Below are 22104 nucleotides of genomic sequence, written 5' to 3'. Positions count from 1 at the left end.
TGTCAGTCTGTCTTTACAGCTATCACCTGCAAATGAGAGACATGCTTATAATACCAGACAGGCACTAAATGGTCACTTTATTTTTCCTCTACCAAGAACTAATGCACTAAAGAAATCAGTAATGTACAGAGCCATTGCATCCTGGGATGTGCTCCCCTCATATGTGACTAACAAGAAATACATGTGATTTCAAAAGGAAACTTAAGGCAGCAATAATCGGAAAGGAAATTATAGTAGATTAGGTTATTATTTTAGGTATTTAAGGTATTTAGGTATTATTATTTTACTTTTAATGTAAATGTTGTTTTCTAAGTCCAAGTGTTTTTGTGAAAATGTATCATGCTGTACTGCATTTTATGTATTTGTATTGTATTGTAATGTTTTTTGCCTGGACCCCAGGAAGAATAGTCTCCACTACGGTGTAGACTAATGGGGATCCTTAATAAACTAAAACTAAACCACACACATATATATATATATATATATGTGTGTGTATATACATATATATATATACATATATATGTATGTATGTATATATATATATGTGTCATTGTTCTTCAGGATAACAAGTCTCTCCTATAAAGACGATATTTGATTAGCTGTTGTACCAAAACTGTGATGATGATCCTCATCTTCTCTCCTGCAGGGCGGAGACAAAGTACACCGTCGCCGTGTTCGGCATGTTTGACGGAGGGGAGAGTTTGCCCCTGGCGGGCGAGGAGAAGACGACGACCGTCAACGACGGCCCCGAGCCGCCTTCTGAGGACCCCTTTGGTAAAAGCCGCCACACTGACCACCGCTACCGACCCGTTGACCTCCGGGTGTCCGGTGGCCCATAGACCTTTGTCTGTCTGTCTGGTGGCCCGTAGCCCTGCAGGTGTCTGTCCGGTGGCCCGTTGGCCTTTGGGCGTCTGTCTGGTGGCCCATAGGCCTCCAGGTGTCTGTCCGGTGGCCCGTTGGCCTTTGGGCGTCTGTCTGGTGGCCCGTAGGCCTCCAGGTGTCTGTCCGGTGGCCCATAGACCTTTGTCTGTCTGTCTGGTGGCCCGTAGGCCTCCAGGTGTCTGTCCGGTGGCCCGTTGGCCTTTGGGCGTCTGTCTGGTGGCCCGTAGGCCTCCAGGTGTCTGTCCGGTGGCCCATAGACCTTTGTCTGTCTGTCTGGTGGCCCGTAGCCCTGCAGGTGTCTGTCCGGTGGCCCGTTGGCCTTTGGGCGTCTGTCTGGTGGCCCATAGGCCTCCAGGTGTCTGTCCGGTGGCCCGTTGGCCTTTGGGCGTCTGTCTGGTGGCCCGTAGGCCTCCAGGTGTCTGTCCGGTGGCCCGTTGGCCTTTGGGCGTCTGTCTGGTGGCCCGTAGGCCTCCAGGTGTCTGTCCGGTGGCCCGTTGGCCTTTGGGCGTCTGTCTGGTGGCCCATAGGCCTCCAGGTGTCTGTCCGGTGGCCCGTTGGCCTTTGGGCGTCTGTCCGGTGGCCCGTAGGCCTGTGGGTCTCCGGCTGTCTGTCCGGTGGCCCGTTGGCCTGTGGGTCTCCGGCTGTCTGTCCGGTGGCCCGTTGGCCTGCGGGTCTCCGGCTGTCTGTCCGGTGGCCCGTTGGCCTGTGGGTCTCCGGCTGTCTGTCCGGTGGCCCGTTGGCCTGCGGGTCTCCGGCTGTCTGTCCGGTGGACTGTCGGCCTTCGGGCGGCTGTGGGGAACATATCCAGGTTGTTCCGCCGAGGTTCCGCTCGGAGATCCTCGTGTATTTAAAGTGCCTGGATCCTCTCTACCGGGCCCATGTGGTCTGGCTCAGCCGGCTCCTCTGCGTCCTCAATGCGCTGCAGCTCATTAAATGCTCCGTTTCCTTTTTCTTCAAGTGTTTATCCTTTTAAACAAAGTGAGAAAAAGTAAAGTCCGATGAGGGAAGAGAGAAAGTTCCTCTTGTTCCCAGCAACCGGACACATTAACGAGCCGTCGGCGAGGAAGTTCAAACGAAACGTAAACCGAATACACACAAGTGAACTCCTGAGGGAAACCAGATTCACAGGAAGGCCGAGACTCAACAACCAACTTTATAGAGCCTGAGATCTGCTCCCGGCTGAAGGAGCCGGAGCCCACAGGTTGTCATAGCGGCTCCTACAAACACACCTCCAACCACCCGTACTGTCCCTTTAAGACGAGACAGCTAGATGACACTCACATTTACCCGTGGTCTCCAACAAATTATATTTCAATCACATTTCTGAACAAAAGAAGTCTCGTCGATTGATGTTCCTCTGAGACGTTTACGACATCTGTTTCTATTAATGGACGCGTGAGCGTTTCATAACCTGGACGACTCGACCGGGCCGAGCGTCGACTGGGTTCCTCGGCAGCATCTGTTTCAACGAAGAACAAATAATACATTAAATGTGATTGATTATCTCCTAACCTCTTCTCAATCCCACACACAGGGCTTTAAAGAAAGAGAAAAATAACACTGGAGGAAAAAAAGAAAAGAGAAAAGAACTAAATAGAGGAGGAGCAGCCATATTTGTTTCCCACAGGTGGAGCAAGAAAGAAAATGCGGCGGGACTCTACACAGCCGCCGCCGCCACACGGCCGCCGCCACACAGATGTGAAGAGTCTCATAACTGATGCAGACCCACGTGTGAATTATTGTTGTTGCGTAATTTTGTGTACAAACGTCTTCCACTTGTGCTCCTCTCTGATGTTTCCTCTCACTTTGTCTTCTCCACACGCACACACACACGCACACACACACACACACACACACACACACACACACACACACACACACACACACACACGCACACACACACGCACACACACGCACACACACACACACACACCAGTTCCTCTGTGTACCCTCGCTCACTGCCCCCCCCCTGCAGGCCCTCAGTGTCAGACCTCGGCGAAGGCCGACCTGGTTCTGCTGGTCGACGGCTCCTGGAGCATCGGACGCATCAACTTCAAAACCATCCGCAACTTCATCGCCCGCATGGTCAGTGTGTTCGACATCGGCCCCGAGCGCGTGCAGATCGGTAACGTTCTACTTGTACTCCTACCTGTACTCCTACCTGTACTCCTACCTGTACTCCTACCTGTACTCCTAACTGTACTCCTACCTGTACTCCTACCTGTACTTCTAACTGTACTCCTACCTGTACTCCTACCTGTACTACTACCTGTACTCCTACCTGTACTCCTACCTGTACTTCTAACTGTACTCCTACCTGTACTCCTACCTGTACTACTACCTGTACTCCTACCTGTACTCCTACCTGTACTACTACCTGTACTTCTAACTGTACTCCTACCTGTACTCCTACCTGTACTACTACCTGTACTTCTAACTGTACTCCTACCTGTACTCCTACCTGTACTTCTAACTGTACTCCTACCTGTACTTCTACCTATACTACTACCTGTACTTCTACCTGTACTACTACCTATACTACTACCTGTACTTCCACCTGTACTTCTACCTGTGCCTGTTCGGTTGGTGTAAACAGGAAGTGACATGCCTGTTGTGTCCCTGCTGGTCTCTGCTGGTCTCTGCAGGTCTGGCTCAGTACAGCGGAGACCCAAAGACCGAGTGGCACCTGAACTCCCACCCCACCAAGGCGTCTCTGCTGGACGCCATCGCCAACCTGCCGTACAAAGGAGGCAACACCATGACAGGTGAGCTCACCGCGGGGAGCCTCTCAGGATCCTGCCGGTTGGTTGGTCTGTGTAGGAAACAAAGAGAGGAAGAGAAAAGACTTGAGGGAGAAACTCAGAGGAAGGAATCCGACCAGAGAATGGTCCCAAATAAATGGACAGATAGATATGTGGATGGATGGATGGATTATAGATAGATAGATAGATAGGTAGATAGGTATATAGATGGAAGGATAGATGGATGGATGGATAGATAGATGGAAGGATAGATGGATGGATAGAAAGATGGATTGATAGTTAGATGGAAGGATAGATGGATGGATAGATAGATGGAAGGATAGATGGATGGATAGAAAGATGGATAGATAGTTAGATGGATGGATAGATGGATGATCGATAGATGGATAGATAGTTAGATGGAAGGATAGATGGATGGATAGATAGATGGATAGATAGTTAGATGGAAGGATAGATGGATGGATAGAAAGATGGATAGATAGTTAGATGGATGGATAGATGGATGGATCGATAGATGGAAGGATAGATGGATGGATAGATAGATAGTTAGAAGGATAGATGGATGGATAGATAGTTAGAAGGATAGATGGATGGATAGATAGATAGTTAGAAGGATAGATGGATGGATACATAGATGGATGGATAGATATATAGATGGATGGATAGATAGTTAGAAGGATAGATGGATGGATACATAGATGGATGGATAGATATATAGATGGATGGATAGATAGTTAGAAGGATAGATGGATGGATACATAGATGGATGGATAGATATATAGATGGATGGATAGATAGTTAGAAGGATAGATGGAGGGATACATAGATGGATGGATAGATATATAGATGGATGGATGGATATATAGATGGATGGATAGATAGTTAGAAGGATAGATGGATACAAAGGGCCCAGTTGGGTGTCTGTGCTCGTAGAGTGATTCTTCGTGAGTTCCCCTGAATGCCTCTGAAGCTCTTTGTTCCCGCGCACAGGGATGGCCCTGAACTACATCCTTCAGAACAACTTCAAGACCAACGTGGGGATGCGACCCCAAGCTCGCAAGATCGGCATCCTGGTCACTGACGGGAAGTCTCAGGACGAGATCGTCTCCACCTCGCAGATGCTGAGAGAGAACGACATCGAGCTGTACGCCATCGGTGCGTCACTTCTCATGTGAAGCTTGACCAGGACCAAACAATAGAGTCAGACTCTTCAGCTCCGGAGTCCTGTTCAAGGTTTTAGACCCATGGTATAGAAAGCTGTGAACTTCAAGAGATGAAGTGAAATGATGGGTCTCGAGTTAGGAAGAGCATGATGAGTATGTAAAGCTTCATGGGATTATATGTGATGGAAGTACTTCATGGTGGTCTTGTTTCTTCAGGGTCTTCTTCTTCACAGTGTTGACGTTTCTTTTCTTCTCAGGTGTGAAGAACGCCGACGAGGCCGAGCTGAGGTCCATCGCCTCGGACCCCGACGACATCCACATGTACAACGTCAAGGACTTCAAGTTCATGATGGACATCGTGGACGAGCTCACCGTCAACCTGTGCAACAGCGTCAAAGGCCCCGGTAGGCCCGCCATCAGGGTCCCTACAGGGTCCCCATGAGAGTCCCCATCAGGGTCCCCATGAGAGTCCCCATCAGGGTCCCCATGAGAGTCCCCATCAGGGTCCCCATCAGAGTCCCCATCAGGGTCCCCACAGGGTCCCCATGAGAGTCCCCATCAGGGTCCCCATGAGAGTCCCCATCAGAGTCCCCATCAGAGTCCCCATCAGGGTCCCCATGAGAGTCCCCATCAGGGTCCCCATGAGAGTTCCCATCAGAGTCCCCATCAGGGTCCCTACAGGGTCCCCATGAGAGTCCCCATCAGAGTCCCCATCAGAGTCCCCATCAGGGTCCCCATCAGGGTCCCCATGAGAGTCCCCATCAGAGTCCCCATCAGAGTCCCCATCAGAGTCCCCATCAGAGTCCCCATCAGGGTCCCCATGAGAGTCCCCATCAGGGTCCCCATGAGAGTCCCCATCAGAGTCCCCATCAGAGTCCCCATCAGGGTCCCTACAGGGTCCCCATGAGAGTCCCCATCAGGGTCCCCATCAGAGTCCCCATCAGAGTCCCCATCAGTGTCCCTACAGGGTCCCCATGAGAGTCCCTATCAGGGTCCCCATCAGACTACTAGTGTTAAAATGAAATATCTCAGGAGGCAGTATTCTGACACAAAGGGATATATATATATATATATATATCTAAATAAATACAAATATCTTTCGATATAAATAGATGAATGAATAGAAAAATAAATAGATTTTAAAAAAATAGATATATTTATATATGAATAAATAAATGACAATATATATATATTTATATATACATATATATAAATAAATAATAGAATGAATATATAAATACAAAATATATATAAATAAATATATATATATTAAAAATATATATATATATATAATGGAAAGTTAAGATAGATAGATTCAATGGAATATAAAAATGCACAATATATCTAAAAGCAATATAATATATAATGAGATAAGCTCAGAGTGGTCTTGACTTTGACCTCACTGTGAAACACTTTGACCTGTCGTGTTCTGGCTCCTCCCCCTCAGGAGAAGAGCTGGAGGCTCCCACCCACCTGCTGACCTCGGAGGTGACCCACCACTCCTTCAGGGCCACCTGGACGGCGCCCGGCGGCCCCGTGGACGAGTACCGCGTCACCTACGCCATGACGGCCGGGGGACCCACCCGAGAGGTGAGGGGGGCGCCGCCTTCTACTTCCTGTTGCCCTCATGTTCACTTCACATGAAGAAGAACCACCAGGACGCTCTGAGTGTTGCTTATGTTCAAATGTACAAGAACAAGAAGTTTACTTTAGTTTATGGATTACTGAAAAAATTTATATATATATATACAGGACTGTCTCAGAAAATTAGAATATTGTGATGAAGTTCTTTATTTTCTGTAATGCAATTAAAAAAACAAAAATGTCATGCATTCTGGATTCATTACAAATCAACTGAAATATTGCAAGCCTTTTATTCTTTTAATATTGCTGATTATGGCTTACAGTTTAAGAAAACTCAAATATCCTATCTCTAAATATTAGAATATCATGAAAAAGTATACTAGTAGGGTATTAAACAAATCACTTGAATTGTCTAATTAACTCGAAACACCTGCAAGGGTTTCCTGAGCCTTGACAAACACTCAGCTGTTATAAATCTTTTTTTTTACTTGGTCTGAGGAAATATTAAAATGTTATGAGATAGGATTTTAGAGTTTTCTTAAGCTGTAAGCCATAATCAGCAATATTAAAAGAATAAAAGGCTTGCAATATTTCAGTTGATTTGTAATGAATCCAGAATGCATGACATTTTTGTTTTTTAAATTGCATTACAGAAAATAAAGAACTTTATCACAATATTCTAATTTTCTGAGACAGTCCTGTATATATACAATATTTTTTTCAGTATGTACGTATACTACATATATATATATATATATATATATACAGTATATGTACATAGCTTTATATATATAATATTTTGTTCAGTATGTCCATATATTATATATATATAGTATATAGTATATATACATAGCTTTATACATACATAATAATTTTTTCAGGAATCAAAAAACAAAAGTATGTATATATACTATATATATATATATACTACATATATACAGGACTGTCTCAGAAAATTAGAATATTGTGATGAAGTTCTTTATTTTCTGTAATGCAATTAAAAAAACAAAAATGTCATGCATTCTGGATTCATTACAAATCAACTGAAATATTGCAAGCCTTTTATTCTGATTTATTGCTGATTATGGCTTACAGCTTAAGAAAACTCAAATATCCTATCTCTAAATATTAGAATATCATGAAAAAGTATACTAGTAGGGTATTAAACAAATCACTTGAATTGTCTAATTAACTCGAAACACCTGCAAGGGTTTCCTGAGCCTTGACAAACACTCAGCTGTTATAAATCTTTTTTTTTACTTGGTCTGAGGAAATATTAAAATTTTATGAGATAGGATTTTAGAGTTTTCTTAAGCTGTAAGCCATAATCAGCAATATTAAAAGAATAAAAGGCTTGCAATATTTCAGTTGATTTGTAATGAATCCAGAATGCATGACATTTTTGTTTTTTTAATTGCATTACAGAAAATAAAGAACTTTATCACAATATTCAAATTTTCTGAGACAGTCCTGTATATACCATATATATATATAATATTTTTTTCAGGAATCAAAAAACAAAAAGATGTATACTATATATATATATTTATATATATATATATTTATAAATATATATCATACGCATGTGTACTATACGTCTCTGGGAGGAACCAATGGGCTCGTATGAACCGGTTAACTACTTCCTGTGAGTTTAGGCTGTCGTAACTGATGCTTAAGCCCCGCCCCCTTGTTGGTTGAAAGCCCCTCACACCACATGTTGAAGCCTGTTCGCAGTGTTTCCACATCACCAGGTCTGGCTTCCATCCCGAGCCCTGAACCCCGTGGCCCCCCTCGGGCTGGAACCTGATCCACGTGGCTCTCCTGCACTCGGTTGACCCTTGACCTCCCGTGGAGTCGCCGTCTGTAAAACTCTTTATTGGCGTCAGGTGGAGCCGGGTGGGGCCTCCATGGAGGACCTCACACCGCCGCCTGCTCCCACAACACAGCGTGTTCAGTGAAGGTCTCATCGGGAGGCTCTGGGGGCGGGGCCTCGTGGAGCTTACACCGAGCCCAGTGGACCCGAGCGGGGGGGTTCAGGGTCAGCCGAGGGGGGGGGGTCTGGAGTTCTGCTGTGTGTCCATGAGAATTGTTCCGCTGCAGAGTGTTTACTTAGACCCACAATGCATTGCGCCTCTTGGCTCGCCGCTACCTCACATTGTCGTCCGTACACGGCAGCGATTCTTCTCGTCTCGTTTCATCGACATCACACATCTGACTCATCCTGTCGTAGAGCGTTGGCACGGTTCCCTCTAAGCCCCGCCCCTCCTGTGGTTGCAGCTGCTGGTGGACGGCCCGGTGAACACGGCGGTGCTGCAGGGCCTGAGCCCGCGGACCCAGTACGTGGTGAACGTCTACTCCGTGGTCGCCGGGGAGAGCAGCGAGCCCCTGAAGGGCACCGAGACCACCTGTAAGGGCCCCCCCCCCCCCCCCCCCCGGGAGGTTCTCCTGGTCTCCTCAGATGAACCGCTCCTCCTGCTCCTCCTCCTCCTGCTCCTGCTCCTCCTCCTCCTCCTCCTCCTCCTCCTGCTGCTCCCTCTGTTTACGACTCGTTCACATATTTTGCATCTGATACGAGGCGGAAAAAGACCAACCCGAGCTCCCATGATGCAACGCTGTGAGCTGAGGGAGGGGGAGGGCTTCTCTGAGCCGTGAAGACGTAAACAGCTGATCCATCAGGGCGCCGTTTCTAAGCACGTATTTATATATAAATGTTCAAATAAACACGTCTTTACGACGTGCTGAGTGCCCGGCCTCCTCCTGGACCTGGACCAGGTCCTCCTGGACCCGGACCAGGTCCTCCTGGACCCGGCTGGACTCTGAAGACCACCACCTGGTCTCTGTCCACCTGCTCCTCCTGAAGCTCTGACCTTTGACCTGTCTCCTCCTCTCAGTGCCGCTGTCCGCCGTGACGCTCATGGACGTCTCCGACGAGACCTCCAGCAGCATGAAGATGAGCTGGGGCGAGGTGGGCGGAGCCACCGGCTACATGCTGCTCTACAGGCCCACCAACGCCACCGAGCCCCAGCTGGAGAACGAGGTAAGACCACCAGGGGGCGACTCCTCGGGTTGTATAGAAGTCTATGTTTCATGTGTTAGAGCTGCATTCTCTCTCCTGACCACCAGGGGGCGACTCCTCTGGTTGTATAGAAGTCTATGCTTCATGTGTTAAAGCTGCATTCTCTCTCCTGACCACCAGAGGGCGACTCCTCTGGTTGTATAGAAGTCTATGCTTCATGTGTTAGAGCTGCATTCTCTCTCCTGACCACCAGGGGGCGACTCCTCTGGTTGTATAGAAGTCTATGCTTCATGTGTTAGAGCTGCATTCTCTCTCCTGACCACCAGGGGGCGACTTCTCTGGTTGTATAGAAGTCTATGCTTCATGTGTTAAAGCTGCATTCTCTCTACTGACCACCAAGGGGCGACTCTCTGGTTGTATAGAAGTCTATGCTTCATGTGTTAGAGCTGCGTTCTCTCTCCTGACCACCAGGGGGCGACTCCTCTGGTTGTATAGAAGTCTATGTTTCATGTGTTAAAGCTGCATTCTCTCTCCTGACCACCAGGGGGCGACTCCTCTGGTTGTATAGAAGTCTATGCTTCATGTGTTAAAGCTGCATTCTCTCTCCTGACCACCTGGGGGCGACTCCTCTGGTTGTATAGAAGTCTTAACCCCTCTGTGCTCTGCAGGTGCGGGTGGGGGGGGGCGTGACGGAGGTGCAGCTGGAGCAGCTGCTCCCCGACACCATGTACTCCGTCTCTGTGACCGCGCTCCACGGGGAAGCGGCCAGCGACCCTCTGGAGGGCAGAGGGGTCACCTGTGAGTCACCTGGTCAGACCGAGCTGGGTTTGAGAAGAAGAGCGTTGTTTCCTGACGGTTCTCACGCCCCCCCCCCCCCCCCCCAGTGCCCGTCCCCCCGGCTGGAGTCCTGAGGGTCTCTGACGTCACTCACAGCAGCATGAGGCTCGACTGGGACGCCGCGCCCGGAGACGTCCTCAAGTACACCGTCTCCTACCGGCCAGAGGACGGGGAGCTGCAGCAGGTGAGCCACCTGCATGCAGAGGTCAGAGGTCACCGGCTAGAGGGAGACAGGTCAGAGGTCACCGGCTAGAGGGAGACAGGTCAGAGGGAGACAGGCCAGAGGGAGACAGGCCAGAGGGAGAAGAGGAAAGGAAAGGAAAGGAGGATGAGAGGAGGAGGAGGAGAGGAGGAGGGAACCAGCCACTCCGGTCCCTGAGTGACGTGATGTTTTGTTTCTAGTCCTCTGATCTGGTTTCCGTAGGAACAGGAAGCAGCTCAGCGCGTCCAGGAGGAGGCGCAGCTTCTCCTCCCTCTGAGCTGCTCGTTAGCGTGACCTCTGACCTCTGACCTGCAGGTGGAGGTGGGCGGCGGCGCCACGGCGGTGGACCTGTCCGGCCTGCTCTCCCAGACGGAGTACTCCGTGGCCGTCACGCCGCTGTACGCCCGCGGGCCGGCGGCGCCGCTGCTCAGCACGGCCAGCACCGGTGAGGCGTCACACGCTCACTTCCTGCTGCTCTGATTGGTCGTCACACCGGAGGCCAAAGGCCAGATGGGGGCGTTTGATCTGAGATTAATTTAGTGATTTATTCTCTCACATCAAAGTTTAACCAGATCCATCAAACTGAAGATCATGATGAACTTATAACTGAGTTACATGAAATGATTCACTATAAGAAAGCCCTTCAATTATGAGGTCACATGACCACCATGTGACCTCATAATCACACACACAAAGAGACACACACACACACACACACATCACACACACACACACACACACACACACACACACACACACACACACACACACACACAGACACACACACACACACACACACACACACACACACACACACACACACACACACACACACACACACACACACAGAGACACACACACACACACACACACACACACACACACACACACACACACACACACACAGACACACACACACACACACACACACAGAGACACACACACACACAGAGACACACACACACACAGACACACACACACACACACACACACAGACACACACAGAGACACACACAGAGACACACACAGAGACACACACACACACAGAGACACACACAGAGACACACACAGAGACACACACACACACACACAGAGACACACAGACACACACACACACAGAGACACACAGACAGAGACACACAGACACACACACACAGAGACACACACAGACACACACACACACACAGAGACACACACAGAGACACACACACACACACAGAGACACACAGACACAGAGACCCACAAACACAGAGACACACAGACACACACACACACAGAGACACACACACAGAGACACACACACAGAGACACACAGAGACACACACAGAGACACACACACACACACACACACAGAGACACACACACAGAGACCCACAAACACAGAGACACACAGACACACACACACACACACAGAGACACACACACACACACACAGAGACACACACAGAGACACACACACACAGAGAGACACACACATGCTTGACCTCCTGGTGACCTTTGACCTGGTGACCTTTGACCTCCTGGTGACCTTGGTTCTCTGTGTGGACCAGACGTGGTTCCGGCTCCCAAGGACCTGCAGTTCTCCGAGGTGGCCCAGACCTCCTTCAGGGCCAGCTGGCAGCACGGGGCCCCGGACGTGGCCATGTACCGCATCGGCTGGACCCGGAGGGGCTCCCAGGACCCCGAGTCCGTAAGTCTGACCACCAGGGGGCGGCTCCTCTGGTTGTATAGAAGTCTATGCTTCATGGGTTAAAGCTGCATTCTCTCTCCTGACCACCAGGGGCGACTCCTCTGGTTGTATAGAAGTCTATGCTGCATGTGTTAGAGCTGCATTCTCTCTCCTGACCACCAGGGGGCGACTCCTCTGGTTGTATAGAAGTCTATGCTGCATGTGTTAAAGCTGCATTCTCTCTCCAGACCACCAGGGGGCGACTCCTCTGGTTGTATAGAAGTCTATGCTTCATGTGTTAAAGCTGCATTCTCCCTCCTGACCACCAGGGGGCGACTCCTCTGGTTGTATAGAAGTCTATGCTTCATGGGTTAAAGCTGCATTCTCTCTCCTGACCACCAGGGGGCGACTCCTCTGGTTGTATAGAAGTCTCTTGTTGACCCTTACCTCCGCCTCCAGGCCATCATGAGCAGCGAGGAGACCTCCCACCTCCTGCAGAACCTGGACCCCGACACCGAGTACTCCGTCACCGTCACGGCCATCTACCCCGACGAGTCGGAGAGCGAGGACCTGATGGGCAGCGAGCGCACATGTAAGCCACGACGCCATGACGCTGTGACGCCATGACGCCGTGACGCCATGACATCATGACATCATGACGCCGTACTCAACCGTTGTCGCCGTGGTCACGTTGAATAATAACTCTTGTTCTCTGGACGTCTCTCTCCAGTGCTGAAGGCTCCAGACGGTATGTCCTGGGTTTCATTGTGGTGGTGTGGTGGTCCACCATGTGGTCTGGTGGTCCACCATGTGGTGTGGTGGTCCACAGGGACCGGTCCACTACCTGCATGCCGTGTTTCAGGGCTTCTCCTCGTTCACACCACCTGAAGCTTCTGTGATCTCTTTGATCTCTGTGATATCTTTGATCTCTGTGATTGACAGCTGCCATCGGCCAATAGAAACACAGAACAGCTCCTTCTGTAAAGTGTCCTGAACATCAATAACTCATATTTATGACTTCAGGAAACTTATTGTTTACTGATTGCATCATCAATGACCATCAAGTTAATTAATTATTTTAACTGTATTGGTTCATAAATGACGAAGATGATGCAACATCTTCCTCACATGGCCGATGATCGTAGTAGATGGTGCTGTGAACGCGTGAGCTCCACCCACTGTCCTACCTCCACCTCGTCATCGTAACATTCACCTCCATCACCTCATCACCTCCGTCACCGAATGACCTCCATCACCTCCGTCACCAAATGACCTCCATCACCTCCGTCACCGAATGACCTCCATCACCTCATCACCTCATCACCTCCATCACCTCATCACCTCCATCACCCCCCCCCCCCTCTCTATCGTCTCACGGCGTCTCCTTGTGCTCTCAGCTCCGGCTCAGCCTCCTCGTAACTTGAGGGTGTTCAACGCCACCACCACCACGCTGGCGGTGAAGTGGGACTCCGCCCCCGGCACCGTCAACAGCTACAAGATCTCCTACAGGCCGGCGGGCGGAGGAGAGCCGCTCACGGTGAGTTCACTTGCTATGTGTCACTATATATATATATATATATATATTTATATGTATATATATAAATATATATATATAAATATAAACATATATAAACATATATATATATATGTATATGTTTATATATATACTTATAATATATATATATTTATATATATTTATATATATATATATGTTTATATATATAAACATATATATATATTTATATATATATATATATACAGTACATATAAATATATATATATATTTATATGTATATATATATATGTTTATATAGATATATATATATGTTTATGTATATAAATATATATATATATTTATATGTATATATATATATAATTGTAATTATAAGCACGTCAGTAGAATGATGAAGCCGCTTCCCTGTGAACAGACCCAAGTGGGGGGGAAGAAGACCAGCGTGGTTCTGCAGAAGCTGGAGCCCGACACCCGCTACTCGGTGTCCGTGGCCGCCGTGTTCCCCACCGGGGTCAGCAGAGACCTCAACGGAGAGGGCCAGACCAGTAAGAACCACGTGACCAGGAGACTGATTCATTGATTCATTGATTTATTGATTCACACTTAATTCTCATTTGGTGTGAAGAGACTTCAAACCGTCGCTCCAGGCTTGTTTATCTTTCATCTTCTGACCAGTTGATGTTTGGGAGGTTCTCGTCCCCTGGAGAATGAATGAGAGGGTGACGGGGATAAGTTATGAGCTAGCTCCATGCTGAATATAGAATATTTACACTAACCCCAAACTGCAGCTTTCAAAACCAGTGTAGTGGCGTGAACAGAGGAACTGACCACACCACCAGGACCTTGAATGCATCTCTGACCCGCTGTGCTCCTGCAGAGCCGCTGGGCGGCGTGAGGAAGCTGCAGGTGCTGAACCCCACCATGACCACGCTCAACGTGCGCTGGGAGCCGGCCGAGGGCCGAGTCAAGGAGTACAAGGTCCTCCACGCGCCCGCCGCCGGAGGAGCCCAGAGCATGGTAGGACTGGTAGGACCACTTCCTGCCGCCCGGCGCCGCCGACCTGCGGCCTTTAGATGGTCATCAAACTGCTGTGAACACCAATGCTGACGGGCCTGACGGTGCTGTTGTGTCCTCAGGAGACGGTGTCTGCAGGAACCACCAGCACCATCCTGAGGGGCCTGAAGCCCAACACCCTGTACAGCGTCTCTCTGGTGCCGGTCTACGCCGGCGGGGACGGGAAGACCATGTCTGAGAACGGAAAGACGAGTGAGGCCAGCACCATGAAGTCCCTTCAGACGTCATCCATGCAGATATTCAGACATGCAAAAACAATTCTGAGTACACGGGCAAATTACAATGCTCTGTGATCCATTTCTTCTGCCTATATTTACATGTATGTATGTATATATATACATATATATATATACAAACATATATATATACCGGGAGCTTTTGCACCATAAAATGTGCAAAAAGAACATATTAAAAACCTGTAGTACACATATTAGTGAAGCCAAGAGTGGAGCCGTTACATTACATTATTTACATTTGCTTCATTGGTTAATTTTTTTCATACATTTGTTAAATCTTTTGCATTTAAATTTTTTTTTTTACATTTGCTGCATTTGTTAATTTTTCATATATTTATGACATTTGTAAAAAAAAATGTACATTTGTTAATTATTTTAAACATTTGTAATTTTTTTTTACCTTTGTAATTCTTTTTACATTTGTGACTTTTTTTTACATTTGTTAAGCGTTTATTTAAAAAAAGAAAAAAACATTTGTGTCGAGAACAGTTATTTTGCATTAACTTAAATCAAGTTAAGTTAATCTTGAGTTAACCTGACTAACCCGACCCGCCTTCCCGCTCAGGGCCACTGGGCGGAGTGAAGAACCTGCGGGTCACCGACCCCACCATGACCTCCCTGGCGGTGAAGTGGGACCCGGCCGACGGGGCCGTGCGGCTCTACAAGGTCTTCTTCGTGCCGGCCGCCGGCGGCCAGGAGGAGATGGTGAGCGTCTCCGGTCTCAGGACTCGGTAAACCGGATCCGCCGTCTGAACCGGGTCGTGTCCTCCAACAGGAGCAGGTCCCGAGCGGCACCACCAACATCATCCTCAGGAACCTGATGCCCGACACGCCCTACACGGTGTCGGTGCTGCCGGTGTACCCGGCCCGGGAGGGGAAGCGCAGGGCGGAGACCGGGAAGACGTGTACGTCCCCCCGGTGTCTCTGGATCGCCACGAGCTGCGTGAACCCGACTTAACGATAACTTTGTGTTCCCCAGTGCCGCTGGGCGGAGTCGGCACCATGAAGGTCACCAGCCCCACCTTCACCACGCTCACCGTCAACTGGGATCCAGCCGACGGCAACGTGCAGGGCTACAAAGTGATCTACGTTCCTGTGGACGGGGGGGCGGAGATCGTGGTGAGCTACACACATTGTTGTCGAGGCAACTGGAGTTTAGTTGAGTTCACCCCACAGCCCCATCAACAAGCCACAGACCATCAGCCCACCCTCCCCCAGCCCATCAGGGGCTCACACCTCTGGAGCACCCTCCATCAACTCAGCGACGACCCTCGTCATCCTGGAGAGAGACGTCAATAGGCTGTTTAAAAAGCAGAACCCCCGCAAAGCAGCGGGCCCGGACTCCGTCTCCCCCTCCACCCTGAAGCACTGTGCTGACCATCTGACTCCGTAGTACACCGACATATTCATCACCTCCCTGGAGACATGCCACGTTCCAGCCTGCTTCAAGGCCTCCACCATCATCCCGTCCCCAAAAACCCAAGATCACAGGACTCAATGACTACAGGCCCGTCGCCCTGACCTCTGTGGTCATGAAGTCCTTGAACGCTTGGTCCTGTCACACCTCAAGACCATCACCGACCCACTCCTGGACCCCTGCAGTTCGCCTACAGAGCCAACAGGTCTGCAGGACACAGTCAACATGGCCCTTCACTACATCCTCCAGCATCTGGACTCCCAGGAACCCACGCCAGGATCCTGTTTGTGGACTTCAGCTCTGCTTTCAATACAATCATCCCGTCCCTGCTGCAGGACAAGCTCTCCCAGCTGCACGTGCCCGACTCCACCTGCAGGTGGATCACAGACTTCCTGACCGACAGGAAGCAGCACGTGAGGCTGGGGAAACACGTCTCAGGCTCCCGGACCACCAGCACGGGTTCTCCCCAAGGCTGTGTTCTCTCCCCTCTGCTGTTCTCCCTGTACACCAACAGCTGCACCTCCAGTCACCAGTCCGTCAAGCTCCTAAAGTTCTTGGATGACACCACCCTCATTGGACTCATCTCTGGTGGGGACGAGACCGCCTACAGGTGGGAGACTGACCACCTGGTGACCTGGTGCAGCCAGAACAACCTGGAGCTCAACGCTCTGAAGACAGTGGAGATGGTTGTGGATTTCAGGAGGAATGCAGCCCCACCCGCCCTCTCATCCTGTGTGACTCCCCCGTCGACGCTGTGGAGTCCTACCGCTTCCTGGGCTCCATCATCTCCCAGGACCTCAAGTGGGAGCTGAACATCGGCTCAATCTCCAAGAAGGCCCAGCAGAGGATGTTCTTCCTGAGGCAGCTGAGGAAATTCAACCTGCCAGGGAGAATGATGGTACAATTCTACACGGCCATCGTTGAGTCCATCATCTGCTCCTCCATCACCGTCTGGCACCCTGCAGCCACAGCCAAAGACAAGCGCAGGCTGCAGAGCATCATCCGCTCGGCCGAGAGGGTTATCGGCTGCAATCTGCCTTCCCTCCAGGTCCTGTTCACTTCCAGGTCACTGAAGCGGGCCAGAAAGATTGTCGCTGACCCCTCCCACCCTGGACACTCCCTGTTCAAGTCCCTCCCCTCGGGGAGGAGGCTGCGGTCCATCATGACAAAGACCACCCGCCACACCAAAAGTTTTTTCCCGTCGGCAGTCGGGCTCATCAATGGAACCCGGACTGACTGACCCATGTTGAGTTAACTGGAGTTTAGTTGAGTTAACCCATGTTGAGTTAACTGGAGTTTAGTTGAGTTAACCTACATTGAGTTAACTGGAGTTTAGTTGAGTTTACCTGCAGTTGGACTCAATGTCGCTGCTTCACTTAAAACACGTTGAAATAAAGGATTATGAAACGGTTCTGGGCACAAACCTTTTGTTTCATATTTAAGTTAACCAACATCTAAACAACATGTTCACTTCGGATCCATCACAGAATGTTCTCGTAGTTTATGAATGTGATTGTTCATGAATTCTCTTCAGTAAAAGGTCAAAGTTCAGGGCAGCTCTGCAGTGTGTTGAGTTTCACCGCCTGTGTTGTTGTTGTTGTTGTTGTTGTTGTTGCAGGAGCAAGTGTCTGAGAGCACCACCAGGACCGTCGTGGACGGTCTCCGACCGGACACCCGCTACACCGTCACCGTGGTGCCGGTCTACGCCGAGGGGGACGGGCCCAGTCTCACCGACACCGGCAGGACAAGTGAGTGCTGTGTGAGCCGAGAGCTCTCTCCCTCTGACCTCATGACCCCTTTGACCTTGTCACCTCATGACCCTGTGACCTCATGACCATGTGAACTCATGACCCTGTGAACTCATGGCACTTTGACCTTGTGACCCTGTGACCTCATGACCTTATGATTATGTGAACTCGTGACCTCATGACCATGTGAACTCATGACCTCATGACCCTGTGACCTCATGACCATGTGAACTCGTGACCCTGTGACCTCATGACGCTGTGACCTCATGATGCTTTGACCTTGTGACCTCATGACCCTGTGACCTCATGACACTTTGACCTTGTGACCCTATGACCTCATGACCCTGTGACCTCATGGCCCTTTGACCTTGTGACCCTGTGACCTCATGACCCTGTGACCTCATGGCACTTTGACCTTGTGACCCTATGACCTCATGGCCCTTTGACCTCATGACCTTGTGACCTCATGACACTTTGACCTCATGACCTCGTGACCCTGTGACCTCCGATCCAACGCTGACCCTGCCTTCCTGTGTGCGTGTCTCCTCTCAGGGCCGCTGGGCGTGGTGAGGAACCTGCAGGTCAGCGACCCCACCACCAGCAGCCTGAGCATCCGCTGGGAGCCGGCCGAGGGGAACGTCCAGGAGTACAGCGTGAGCTGGGCGCCCGCCGCCGGAGGAGATCAGACCACGGTGAGTCTCCCTCCTTACCAGTGTCCTTACCAGTGTCTTTACCAGTGTCCTTACCAGTGTCTTTACCAGTGTCTTGACCAGTGTCTTTACCAGTGTCTTTACCAGTGTCCTTACCAGTGTCTTTACCAGTGTATTTACCAGTGTCTTTCCCAGTGTCCTTACCAGTGTCTTTACCAGTGTCCTTACCAGTGTCTTTACCAGTGTCTTTTCCAGTGTCTTTACCAGTGTCCTTACCAGTGTCTTTTCCAGTGTCTTTACCAGTGTCCTTACCAGTGTCTTTACCAGTGTCCTTACCAGTGTCCTTACCAGTGTCCTTACGAGTGTCTTTACCAGTGTCCTTACCAGTGTCTTTACCAGTGTCTTTACCAGTGTCTTTACCAGTGTCTTTACCAGTGTCCTTACCAGTGTCCTTACGAGTGTCTTTACCAGTGTCCTTACCAGTGTCTTTACCAGTGTCCTTACCAGTGTCTTTACCAGTGTCCTTACGAGTGTCTTTACCAGTGTCCTTACCAGTGTCCTTAGAACATCAGCAGCTTCAGACTGAAACTCTCCTTTCTTCTTCTTCTTCTTCTTCTTCTTCTTCTTCTTCTTCAGAACCGGATCCCTGGAACCAGCACCTCCACCGTCCTGAAGAACCTGGATCCCAACACCGAGTACACCGTCACCGTGGTGCCGGTGTACGAGGAGATGGAGGGCGAGCGGCAGTCAGAGAACGGGAAGACGAGTGAGTCCAGCTGGGTTCAACCTGCAGAAGAAGAAATGATTCAAATGTAACTTTATTGGCCGCGTGGGCCGATAACGTCATGTGACTCACGCAGTAAAAGATACAAACACCAGTAAAACCAGAATAAACCATAAAATAGAGTTCTTCCAGGTGAGTTCAAGATGTTCTGACTACGCTAGAAAACAAAAGAGCCCGACGGAGACGTACGTTATTTATATGTATGTCTGTCTTGACGAGCCAATTAGAGCGGACTCTGCTTGAGCACCACAGAGCAGCAACGACCCTGAACACAGAGCACGGCGTCGCTCTGTCCAACAACTGCTACACAACGACTCGGTTTGGAGCCTTGGTTCTGGCTTCATGCAATCTGGAGTGACGAGAGGGGGAGGAGCTAAGAACAACCGGCCAATGAGACCTTTTTATTGTTTCTGTTAACTTTCATGGAGTAAAAACACATCGTGAAAGAGTTAAAGTCGTAAGATAAAAGCACCTGTCAATCACCTGGTAGCCCCGCCCCCAAAGCGTCCACTGTCAATCACCGGTAGCCCCGCCCCCAAAGCATCCCCTGTCAATCACCTGTAGCCCCGCCCCCAAAGCGTCCCCTGCTCTATGGTCTGACTCTAAATGACCATAAAGTATAAATGATGACATCATGCTGTATAGAAGAAGACTTGAAACTAGAGACTGAGACATGAACTCATGTTTACAATGTTTACTGAGGGAATACATCAAGAGAAGTAGAGTCACTATATAGACTTCTATACAACCAGAGGAGCCCCCTGGTGGTCAGGAGAGAGAATGCAACTTTAACACATGAAGCATAGACTTCTATACAACCAGAGGAGTCGCCCCCTGGTGGTCAGGAGAGAGAATGCAGCTTTAACACAGGAAGCAAAGACTTCTATACAACCAGAGGAGTCGCCCCCTGGTGGTCAGGAGAGAGAATGCAGCTTCAACACATGAAGTATAGACTTCTATACAACCAGAGGAGCCCCCTGGTGGTTAGGAGAGAGAATGCAGCTTCAACACATGAAGTATAGACTTCTATACAACCAGAGGAGCCCCCTGGTGGTCAGGAGAGAGAATGCAGCTTCAACACATGAAGTATAGACTTCTATACAACCAGAGGAGCCCCCTGGTGGTTAGGAGAGAGAATGCAGCTTTAAGAACCCTCCTGACCGGCGTTGTTCCCCCTCAGGTCCTCTGGGCGGAGTGAGGAACCTGCAGGTCACCGACCCGTCCGCCAGCAGCCTGACGGCCCGCTGGGAGCCGGCGGTGGGCAACGTGCGCAGCTACAAGGTCGTTTACGGCGCCCAGCCGGGCGATGAGCGGCTCACGGTACGAGCGGCACCGAGTCACCGCAGTGTCCGTGAGCTCATATCCTGTCCTGAGACCTTTACGCTCCTCTGAACAGGAGGAGGTGTCAGGAGGAACCAGCAGCCTCATCCTGAGGAGCCTGGAGCCAGACACCCTGTACAGCGTGGCCGTGGTGCCCGTGTACCCCGACGTGGAGGGCATCCGGCAGGAGGAGACGGGGAAGACCAGTGAGTCCACACGCATCCAGAAATATGATATATATATGTATGTATATATATATACAAATACATATATATATATATATATGTATATATATATGTATACATCTATATATATACATATATATGTATACATATATATATATACATACAGTATATATGTATATATATATATATGTATATATAGAGATATATATATACAAATACATATATATATATATGTATACATCTATATATATATGTATACATATATACATACAGTATATATGTATATATATATATATATGTACAGGACTGTCTCAGAAAATTAGAATATTGTGATGAAGTTCTTTATTTTCTGTAATGCAATTAAAAAAACAAAAATGTCATGCATTCTGGATTCATTACAAATCAACTGAAATATTGCAAGCCTTTTATTCTTTTAATATTGCCGATTATGGCTTACAGCTTAAGAAAACTCAAATATCCTATCTCTAAATATTAGAATATCATGAAAAAGTATACTAGTAGGGTATTAAACAAATCACTTGAATTGTCTAATTAACTCGAAACACCTGCAAGGGTTTCCTGAGCCTTGACAAACACTCAGCTGTTATAAATCTTTTTTTTTACTTGGTCTGAGGAAATATTAAAATTTTATGAGATAGGATTTTAGAGTTTTCTTAAGCTGTAAGCCATAATCAGCAATATTATAAGAATAAAAGGCTTGCAATATTTCAGTTGATTTGTAATGAATCCAGAATGCATGACATTTTTGTTTTTTTAATTGCATTACAGAAAATAAAGAACTTTATCACAATATTCTAATTTTCTGAGACAGTCCTGTATATATAGATATAGATATATATACAAATACATATATATATATGTATATATATTAGGGCTGTGAAACGATTACAATTTTTAATCGGGTTAATCACAGGTTTTTGTGGATTAATCATGATTAATCACATATTACCGATATTCTCGGTATATTTTGTGAGAACATAGAGATTTATGACAAAAGACGGATATATACATTTATACATTCTTCTATACAATGGTGCTGCA

General features: G+C 48.6%; 1 protein-coding gene across 1 annotated transcript in view; it reads left to right on the top strand.

Annotated features, from left to right (window-relative positions):
• The window catches only part of col12a1b (collagen, type XII, alpha 1b), a 106938-nt gene that overhangs the window by 34709 nt on the left and 50125 nt on the right, over positions 1–22104 (top strand). The window contains 26 exon segments of the mRNA XM_056428878.1: positions 647–774; positions 2819–3007; positions 3528–3647; positions 4635–4799; positions 5065–5211; positions 6255–6397; positions 8669–8798; positions 9283–9428; positions 10076–10205; positions 10292–10428; positions 10762–10891; positions 11997–12136; positions 12575–12707; positions 12846–12863; positions 13513–13652; positions 14044–14173; positions 14506–14645; positions 14765–14894; positions 15504–15643; positions 15714–15843; positions 15918–16057; positions 17974–18103; positions 18656–18795; positions 19390–19519; positions 20718–20857; positions 20934–21063. Of these exon segments, the coding sequence (XP_056284853.1) occupies positions 647–774; positions 2819–3007; positions 3528–3647; positions 4635–4799; positions 5065–5211; positions 6255–6397; positions 8669–8798; positions 9283–9428; positions 10076–10205; positions 10292–10428; positions 10762–10891; positions 11997–12136; positions 12575–12707; positions 12846–12863; positions 13513–13652; positions 14044–14173; positions 14506–14645; positions 14765–14894; positions 15504–15643; positions 15714–15843; positions 15918–16057; positions 17974–18103; positions 18656–18795; positions 19390–19519; positions 20718–20857; positions 20934–21063 (3476 nt within the window).

The sequence above is a fragment of the Pseudoliparis swirei genome, chromosome 12 (assembly GCF_029220125.1).
Source record: "Pseudoliparis swirei isolate HS2019 ecotype Mariana Trench chromosome 12, NWPU_hadal_v1, whole genome shotgun sequence".
In the NCBI taxonomy this organism is placed as follows: domain Eukaryota; kingdom Metazoa; phylum Chordata; class Actinopteri; order Perciformes; family Liparidae; genus Pseudoliparis; species Pseudoliparis swirei.
The sequence above is the reverse complement of the archived record's forward strand: the minus strand, read 5'-3'. Positions and strand labels throughout refer to the sequence as shown.